General features: G+C 36.6%; 1 protein-coding gene across 6 annotated transcripts in view; it reads right to left on the bottom strand.

Annotated features, from left to right (window-relative positions):
- Positions 1-6,534: 6,534 nt before the first annotated feature.
- The window catches only part of LRP6 (LDL receptor related protein 6), a 137,859-nt gene continuing 133,998 nt past the window's right edge, over positions 6,535-10,395 (bottom strand). For all 6 annotated transcript variants that reach the window (XM_036297548.1, XM_036297545.1, XM_036297546.1 and 3 more), the window contains 2 exons: positions 9,843-9,940; positions 6,535-7,083 (listed from right to left, as the gene is read on the bottom strand). In XM_036297548.1, the coding sequence (XP_036153441.1) occupies positions 6,789-7,083; positions 9,843-9,940 (393 nt within the window). In that variant the 3' untranslated portion in view covers positions 6,535-6,788. The remainder of the gene's footprint in view (positions 7,084-9,842; positions 9,941-10,395) is intronic.

The following is a 10,395-nucleotide window of genomic DNA, read 5'->3' as shown; positions in this document are numbered from 1 at the left end:
GGAGAGAAGAGAATTGCACAAAAAGCTTCAGAGATCTAGATAGGTCTCAAATTTTGAGGTGAATACTGAATAACCCATACATATAAAGACATTGCCCAAGGCTCTGAAAAAGAACATCTGAAAATATTAAGGGACCACTCTCCAAAACTCACACAGGTTTGGGAGTAGTGTCTATTTCCACTATCCAGAATAGAAAAACCTCAAAATTTGTATGGCAGTAGGTAAAATACTCAGAAGAATTTTGCCTCAGTAATGGGGAAAAAAATTAGCCCTAAACTAAACATACTTCTGGTTCTGCCCAACAAAGGTGAAGAGCAAGAACCAAAAAGATTAAACTGTTACCAAGTAACCTAGCTGTCTTCCAGAATATAGCTCAAGAATCCTTATAGGATCACAAAAATATCCAATACTTAACACAATATTGCCAATGTCAGGCATCCAATTGAAAAATCACAAGAAAAAAATGAGGCCAATAATGAGAAAAATCAAGAAATGGCACCCTGGAAATGATACAACCGATAGAATTGCTAGACAAGAGCATTAAAACTATTAATATTCCATATGCTCAATAAGTCAAAGACTGAACTTCTGAAGTCCACACAGAAATTATAAGTATGATTTAAATCAAACTATTGGAGAAGAAATGAAAAAAGTAGACCAGACTGGGTTAACAGCAACTATACATTGTAGGAGAACAGAAAAGTAAATTCAAAGACAAAAGAGAGAAATAAGACTGGAGGAAGAAAAAACAAAGCAATAGTGAAATGTGGACTGATTTCTACCAGCCAATATATGTGTAACTGGAATTAAAAATTTCAAAATCTGATGAAAACTATAAGCTCACAGAACCAAGAAACTCAATGAATGCTAACCACACAAAAAACATATAGAAAACTACACTAAGGCACATCACAAGTTGCTCAAAATCAGTGATTACAAAAAATCTTGAAAGTAGCCAGAGAAAAAGGCACATTACACATTCAAAAACAAACAAAATGATAGCAAACTTTTCTTGTGAAACAATAGAAGACAGAATAAAATCTTTAAAGCATCAAGAGAAAAAAGATTGTCAACACAGAATTCTATACCCAACAAAAAGATGTTTTAAGAAGGTGAAATCAAGACTTTATGAGATATATAAAAGCTAAAAGAATCCCTCACCAGAATAAAGAATACGAGGGGTTAGCAAAGAAGCTAGGTAGCCCTTGCCAGTTTGGCTCAGTGGTTAATGTGCTGGCCCGTGGACTGAGGGTCTAGGGTTCGATTCCTGGTCAAGGGCACGTACTTTGGTTGCAGGTTCCATCCCAGGTCTGAGTCCAGTAACATGGGGGAGGCAACCAGTGGGCAACCAGTAGATGAGTTTCTCTCACATTGATGTTTCTCTCTCTCTCTCTCTTACCCTCCTCCCTCCTTCCCACTCTCACTCTCTCTCTAAAGATCAATGGGAAAAAATATCCTTGGGTGAGGATTAAGAAGCCAAGGTAAACTCTCTGATGTGAAAGTATCTACTAAGGAAAGACCTTTATATTAAAACTTGGTTTCCATTAATCACCTATTTGAGCTCAATCACTGATTAATAAGGTTGTATTTCATTTGAAATAAAAATAAAGGTGGGTTTTGGTGTGTCTGAAACACAATGGTTGTGTATCACAGCAAAGCCCAAGCAGCTGGTTTTAATTTCTTGCTGAAAAGAAACACTTTTATTTTCCACTGTTTTATTATAAAAATCAACATTTCATTTGTTACAACTCAGCTTATTGTAATAATCAAAAGGAGGATTTATACAAGGTATCTTTATACAGTTTACAATTAAAGCACTTATTTTACAAAAAGGGGGAACTGAATAGTGGACAAGGGCTGACCAAATGTTGGCCATTAAAATATATAAATACATCCTTGCAAAGCACCATCGTACCAAAGTCCATGGACAAGAAACACCAGCTGACTTTAAGACAAAACAAAGATTAAAGCTTAAGAAAAAATTTAAAACACATAAAGGATAAACATCTGAAAGCAGCACCAGATCCTTCACTTGCAAATAAGGCTAGTCCAGCTCAAGCTTCTCAGTATCCTCTTTACTCTAAATTTTCCTCACTAATCCCAGATACTTAATTTCACGTAACATTACATTTAATCAGACTCTCTTTGCTTTATTTTCCTTTTAATACCCATATTAAAGGAATGGTCATATATACATATTCACATACATATATATGCATCCCTACCCTGATTATATTTAATTTAAAAAAGAATGGACAGTTAAGCAAAAGCAGTTCTCTATAATTGTTTGGTGTTAACTTTTAGGCAAATCCTAACTAATGGTGGGGGGTGAGGGGGGGGGGAGTTTTTGTTAGTTCTATATGGTTAGTTTATAATTCTACCTGTAAAGTCATGAATATTTCTTTCAGCGGTAAACTTCATGGTTTAAGAATGCCTTACAAAAAACAGATACAGAGTGAAGTGTACCTGCACTGAAGAAGGGTGAGGATAGTAATTTCTGTATCAGTGGTTCTTAACCTTCCTAATGCCGCGACCCTTTAATAAAGTTCCTCATGTTGTGGTGACCCCCAACAATAAAATTATTTTCGTTGCTACTTCATAACTGTAATTTTGCTACTGTTATGAATCGTAATGTAAATATCTGATATGCAGGATATATTTTCATTGTTACAAATTGAACATAATTAAAGCATAGTGATTAATCACAAAAAATATGTAATTATATATGTGTTTTCCGATGGTCTTAGGCGACCCCTGTGAAAGGGTCGTTCGACCCCCAAAGGGGTCACGACCCCATAGGTTGAGAACTGCTGCTCTAAATAATCTAGATTACCCTAAAAAAAAATCTACCTCCCCCCTCTACTCACGTCGTTTTAGTTTAATAAAACACAGAATTAATATCCTGAGCATATAAATTTACAATACTCATCATTAACAATATTTTAAAATTATAAATGTAAAATGACATATTTTAGGTCTAAATTCTGTCTAAAACATTGAAAATTTCAAAAGCTAACTTTTCAGACTATTATGAAATGATGCCATTCCAGAAGACAGAAACCACACATGCACCAGTACTTTCTAAAATCATTTGTTATTTCTCTTGGCTCATTTTAGGCTTGGGATAAGGAAAGTAATTCAAATAAAATTAAATTTCTTTAGTTTAAAAATTCTGAGGTGTTTTAAACAAATTTGATTATAAACTTCTTTATGACTCAGTTCATGTCTACACCTAGTGTACAGTCTCATTTGTAGATGTCCAAGTATTTGTCAGCTGACTAATATTTACATACTCATATCCACAGTCCACACTATGTAACTTAATAAAGCATGACATATTTGGGGTTTGAAAAGCCGAAGATTTCTGTTTCTGAATTTTGTTAGATGTGAAATGGTAACCAATATGCAGATCTTATAGCATGCAAACCAATGGAGTGGCAAGAGATAAAACAATCTTAAAACTGCATGTCTAAGCATCTAATCTAGACACAGGACTAGACAGGGAACAGCAGCAGTACATCTATCGCAGAGGAGCTTCAGGAAAGCCCCTCTAGTACCAGAAGTAAACAATGTCTACCATGATTATTGGTATCAGGGCACATATACATACAGTTTATTAACAGGCCAGGTAGGCTGCAGCTACTAACTGTACCTGAAGAATTCTTCATTAATGGGCCTTTACAGCAAATGGGCTTTCCCCCCAAAACTAACTGCTACCCAATAAAAATGGAGGCTATTTTTATATCCTAATATCGAACGAGTTGGCCCTATACAAATTATTGACTTAAGAGAATTTTTAAATGAACAAATGCAATCCTCAAACATCCTAAAATTTTACTGCCCAAACCACCCCCCTCTGACTTATCCTCCGGTACTAGATTTCTAAATACATAACATCCATTTAGAATAGTTGTTAAATGTATTAACGGTTCAGAGCAAAATTCCTCAGACCACTGTTCAGAAGACCAGGGCTCTGCAGGAGCCAAGTTCAAAGTCAGAAAAGTTCAGGGTCATATAAGACCATGTTGATGCGGAACAGCTTACTATAGTGCGCTGAACGTATGCTCTGCTAAAGTTAATTTCTCAGATAACCCTAAACATATCAGTAAGTGGGCATATTTTAAGACATGTTTGAAATAAATACTTTTTTATTTAAGGAATCTAATGAAATTTTATTTATTCTCCACTCATGGATGATGAATCTCACAATACATCAAATTAAAAACCCTTTTTGATTTTTTTCTCCCAATTTGTGCTGTCATGATTTGTGAGCGTTTTTTTTTTATCCTTAGTTTTTCTAATAAAAGCTCTTGTGTTTAATAATCAAGAAAGTTTACTTAAGCTTAACTGTCCATTTAACCTGAGGGCCAATAAATCCTTCCTGAATTCTGACAATTCTCTCATTTTAAAGGTACTCCCCAAAACATTAAAAATCCATCTCAACTACCCCAGAAAGAGGATTCTGAGATTAAGCTGAACCGCCTTCAAATAATTTCAAATTGGCACACAAATTAGCATTTTGCAAGAAGAGGCCATTGCCATCGCAGTACAAGCACTTGGACTGAGATACAACAAGGCAATATTCTTCTTAGTTCATTATAGTGCAAGTTTCCACATGGGAAGCCCACCAGATAAAGATGCACATTAAAAAATGTAAACATATAGAATTCTCAAATTCTAATTGATACCCAGTTATTGCTAACCTTTCCATCTTCATTTAAGCATCAAGTGCCCGCGGTATGTCACAGAATGCACCTTCTGTGTCCATTCTGTTGGGCTGTGAGCACACTGTTCCTTTCACAGGAAGAGTTACACTTGCTGACTGAGATGCAAGACACTGCTGGATCACCATTTATTCATATGCAAAATCAAGTGCACAGGATTCTTATAAGGCGCACGGATTCTTGTAAGGTGTCCCCAGCAATCTAACCAGTATTCTGAAACCACGTTTTTTTCTCTTGAAAAAGTTTACTTAGGCATTTTTTAATTGCTTAAAGAATTACTTCACCCTTGCAGATATTCTGAATCCTTTCTTCCCTTGTTTTTCGTTGGGCCCTTAAATCCAGAGAGGCCTCTCAGCAAGATTGAATTTAAAAAAACCATTCAGCAATAAATGACCAACATTTGCTAAGGTAAGAAATACATTAGTTTAAAAACACATTCAATTTTAGCAGAGAAATGCTGGAAACACGTGTAAAGCAGGAAACCAACTTCTGGCAAGGTGGCAACGAAGCGCTAGAATTGTCCCACAGGTCAGCCCTGACAGCTGGGGGTGCAGCAGCCCTTACCACGCAGGCCAGGCAGGTTACAGAGAGCCTTCCAGTATCCTCTCCACCGAGTTCTGACGGCTGAGAAGTTAATAGTTTGCCTTCTCATTTAATCCGTGTTGTTAAATTTGTTAAATCATCTTAATCCGTAACAGGATAAGAGAGAACACACACTGATATATATATAGGAGGTGATTATAAGGATAATTTAGATAATTTGAAAAAAATCTAATATTCACATTAGGTAACAAGAAAGATATTAAACTCATGTCACACGTTAGAAGAGGTATGTATGCAGACATCATTCTGAGAAAAATTGGCCTAAAGCACACGAAAATGTCATGAACAGTTACTAACGGGAAACCCTAATGATAACAAAACATTCTCCTTTTATATAGATTGTCTCTAACCAGAACATATTTTAATATTTTAGTAGGAAAAATATATATAAAAATGATTTTATACTGTGATATTACATGCTGAAAGTACTGCAAGGATATATGATCAACTTACAACAAAAACATACGGTTAAATTTGTAATTCTTAAACGTTGCCTATATGTGTTGTAAAAAGACAGTTTAATGAGCATTAAAACAATCTCAGAAGAGGAGCAATAATATGTCTAACCTTCGATCATTATGCACAAACAGCAGTCAAATTGAAGAGCTGAGCCTACAGGAGAGTGGAGCGAGTATAAATATTAAAATAAAACCGTAATTTAGAAAATTTCATTTAATCAATCTTCAGGTAACAAGCTTTGAATAAATCATGGTATCTTGGCAAACGGCCTGCAGAGCTGCTGGGGGAGCAAGCAGGGTGAGAACCCCTAGAGGAGAAAGTCTGAGAGGCGAGTGTGGATTCTGAGGGAGGGACAGGAGGCTGTGCACACCATCAGCCCCACAGCATCTCACCAGACAGCTGATCTTCCTACAACAGCAACACCCAGATCGGATTTTTGTATGTTTTCCTCACTAAAACTGCTGGGTTCTAGAGAAAACAAAGTCCTATGTCCAAAGTTAATATTAATTCCATTTTCTTTCATGATTTCTTATACTTGTAGGCCCTCAAGTGCTAGTAAACATGAAGGCAATCTGGCTACTTCCAAGCTGCTCTAAGATGGACTTAAATTTTTCTTCTTCTACTTTTATTTTTGGTATCAATAAAGCCCAGACATTCCTGGTCACTGATGCCTTTATTATTCCTGTTTCCTTGTACTCAGTCACTTCACTGGGTTTAAGGCATGCTTTGTGTATTTAGTTTGCAAAAATAAAACTTTTAGTACAAATTTATTTTTATACAAATTTTTATGGCACAAGCAGCAAATTTGCTGTTTTACGAAAATATATAAATATTCTTTTCTTCTGTACAAATATCTCCAGTATTCCCTACCCCATTTATAATTTTTAACTGTACATGGTCTGCCTCATCCTTCTCTAGTATCTCCCTCCCCCCCTCCAGATCTCAACCAAATCTGTATGTACATGTTTGCATTGGAGGCAGTCAGAGGAGGAGGGCCCCTCCTCAGGAGGAGTCTGTACAGGGAGAGGGTGGCGGAGGGTAGAGGTGATGAGAGTAGCTCCTCTCTGTGTATGGTGAAGGTGGGCAGCTTTCATAGTTCTCTTCTGCTGATAAGTATTGGCTTCGGGGTGTGGGAGGTGGGGGCACAGGCTCTGAGTCATAGTTCAAGTCACTAGTGTAGCCCTTGGCTGTTGCCACTGAGGTCATTCTCCGGCTGGGAGCATAGTCACTGTCACAAACATCTGTGCTGCAGGGTGTGGTTGGGGGTGCAAAGTGCCGGTAACTGTATGGCCTGTAGCTGGTATAGGGAGAAAACCAAGAGAAGAGTTAGTTTTATGGAAAAGTGGTTTTTCCTATCAAAATACAGAGGTATTAGATGTAAACTTCACATTGAAGATAATAAACTACAATCTAAATTTGCACAGACCAGGAGGTAATTTTCAAAGGCAGATTGGAAGTGGAAGGTAGCATGTATTTTATATTTGAAAATACAATGTGATTAGAGGCAACTGAAAATGAATAGGATGGAAATGCACAGATAAACTCAATCTAGACCCTGGATGTGCTCTTATAGCTTTACATTAAACTGGATAAAGAAATAAAAAAGAACTATTCAAAGTTGTACATAATGGTTATTTTTGGAAATCTGTCAGTTATACATTCAGCCTTTAGTCTAGATATAGTGAGCCTCACCAATTTCTGTGTGGTCTGTAAGAAGAATGGATCTTCACACTTTTTTAAAAATATATTTTTTATTGACTTTTAGAGAGGGAGGAAGGGAGAGGTAGAGAGAGAGACACTGATCTGAGAGCGAAAACACCGATTGGTCCTACACGCCCCCTACCAAGGATTGAACCCTCAACCGGGACATGTACCCTAACAGGGAATCAAGCCTGCAACCTTTCCGTGCAGGGGATGACCCCCAACCAACTGAGCCATGCCAGCCAGGGTGGGTCTTCACACGCTTTATACTACTTAAAAGTGTGTATGTTCCTTCAACATTCTTCAACTGCTCTATAATTTACCTGATGAATAATTTAGTGATGGCTGAAGACTTCATTCTCTCTTTAAAAATCAAATACTGTATAAGCCAGACTGAATATTATAGACAGCCTAAGGGGCATATCTATCCCATTACTGTTCCTATCAGCAAAGGGAAACTGCTGTGGTTTCAGAGAAGGTTTTGATTCTCCAAAAGACAAGCGTATGGTCATAAGAGCAGCTTTACCTCAACATCAAAATGATAAATTCTAAATACCCATAGAGGACCAGTGAACTTTTAATATGTATTTGACATAACTTACTTCTTACCTTTTTAAATAATCTATAGTCGTGAATAAAGTTTGTAGCATGACTAACTAAAGAAAAAGGCATTGAAAAGACAGGATCATACTAGTAAAAATAAGAGCTGACTTAACGTGCTAGTTTTTCTATCATTTCTATTTCTACCTGCAACTTCTTATATTCTAAATATAGAAAAGTTAATCTTATATGCTTTCTCATCAAACACAGTAACTGCAACAGAGGGGCAAGAGCAAGTGCAAAACTGAAGTAACAATCCACAAAATACCTAGTGATAGAGAGTACCACAGATTATATCCCAGGATACAAACCATCTGAGAGCATTAGGACTTGCCTCAAAAGAGAAGGTTGCCAAAAGACCAAATATCACATAACCTGCTGAGCAGGTTTTCTCAAGCTTTTTTTTTTTTTTTACTACCAATATCAACATGATGTCATAGTATTTTTTAGGTCTTATCTTTCTGTCCAGATAAAAGAGCCTTGATAAAATTTCTTGGCTCAACATTTAAAAAGCCCAATACTTCCATTTTCATGGGGAAAAAACAGGGAAAGGAAGGTAACAGAATTAACAAAATTCTTTCAAGTTTCATTTTAGACAAAAATCTCAACAAATGATAAGTTTCACTCAGAAGAAACAAACTGGGCTTAATTTGAGATATGGGAAATTATTAAGAACTGGGTTTGATGTAATTATGTTCATTATAATCAAACAGTTTTTTATTCAATTTAAAGAAATTAAAGGTTTAAAATAAATATTTAGGCCTTTCTTTTTTTTCAATTTTCAGGTTTCTGCCTTTCTATTTTGGCTTTTAATTTATTTGTTAATCCTCACGTGAGGATAATTTTTCCACTGTTTTTTTTATTTTAGCTTTTTAAAAACAAACTTGTGGCAAGAAAAGCAACGTTCAGTTCAGTGTCAAGCCTATCTCAAATAGCCATTATCTATAAGCTGAACTGAGAATTCTGAATGAGGTACTATAACAAGTTTCCATTTGATTTCCACACATCTATGCAGCTACTTCAGGGCAATTTGACTGGAATACTAGGAAACACCTTATCTAGAAGATAACAGGCACTTGAGGACTGACATTAAATACCGGGCACTGAGTGTTTAATCAAAGAATATCATGCTCTTGACTGTTGGCCTTTCAAATAAGAGAGACAAGTAGGGCAACACTCTAATACTCATGCTTAACCTGCTCACTATGCTCTACAGATCAGCACAAAGGCACACTCCCCCTCTTAATGAGTTGTGACCTATTCCATGCAGTTGTATAAGAAATACCTCATTTCAGGTCATAATAACACATGTAAGCAAGGGCTGAACAGAAGGTTCTCTCAAATTCTGTGCTCTTAATAACCCTGCTGTTTTAGAGTGCTCTCAACTCTCTGAACCATGTGGAGTTTTATTCCAATACTTCATATCCTTAGACTTTCTATCAAACCTAACCCGAGCAGTAACCTATTTCGAAATCAGTCATTTTGATAGGTAACTTTTCCTTAGAATATTGCAAAGCTCTGAGGGCTATACTGTTATTCTAAAAGCCAGCATTTGTGACTCTCTTTTAAACACTATAGAATGCCCTGAAAGAAAAGAATCTGTGACAGGGGCAGTGTCAGCATTACCAAGACAAGAGGCCTATTCTCTCTGTGACCATCATCTACTCACTTGGTGCTACATCAAGCCCGAGGTATTAGAATACCCCATCCTTCTAATAAATACCTCTATCTGTGTTAGAGGAGGAGGTGTATTACCTGTAGGACCTATGAGTGGAAGGACTGTTTGAAGAATAACCAAATTCCATAGTGTAATGTGATCGCTCTGTGGCTGGGGATGGCGGAGGGTTCAAAATCTAAAAGGGAAAATAATGAAATTATTAAAATAACAACGGCCCATCCCAGACAGAGACTATCAAACTTTCTTTCAACTTCTCTTCTTCCATCTCTACTCTATTCGTTCCCATCACACTATTAGCACAATCCTTCTGCAAAGACGTGACCTTAGGTTTGTGGCTCTCCACTCCTTACAACACAGTTTCATCATGGCTAACCAGCTCAAGGTGATGAGAAGAAAGTCTATAATCTAAAAGTCACTGGTTTAAGTTCAGTAGAGCTGGGTTTTGTTTGTTGTTGTTTTTTTCAAATTATAATTGTTTAAAGAAAAATTACTGACTTAGGAGAAATACCACGTGCTTCCTCTTTTGGGAGGTCATGAGATAAATGAAGGTGCTGAGGCCTCTCAGGAGTTACTTTTACCTACACAGAAAGTAATGTCCAGTACTTTCAAATATGCTGTTTACTACACAGC

Source organism: Myotis myotis, unplaced genomic scaffold, assembly GCF_014108235.1.
Source record: "Myotis myotis isolate mMyoMyo1 unplaced genomic scaffold, mMyoMyo1.p scaffold_m19_p_3, whole genome shotgun sequence".
Classification (NCBI taxonomy): domain Eukaryota; kingdom Metazoa; phylum Chordata; class Mammalia; order Chiroptera; family Vespertilionidae; genus Myotis; species Myotis myotis.
Note: the sequence above shows the minus strand (reverse complement) of the source record. Positions and strands in the feature narration are given on the sequence as shown.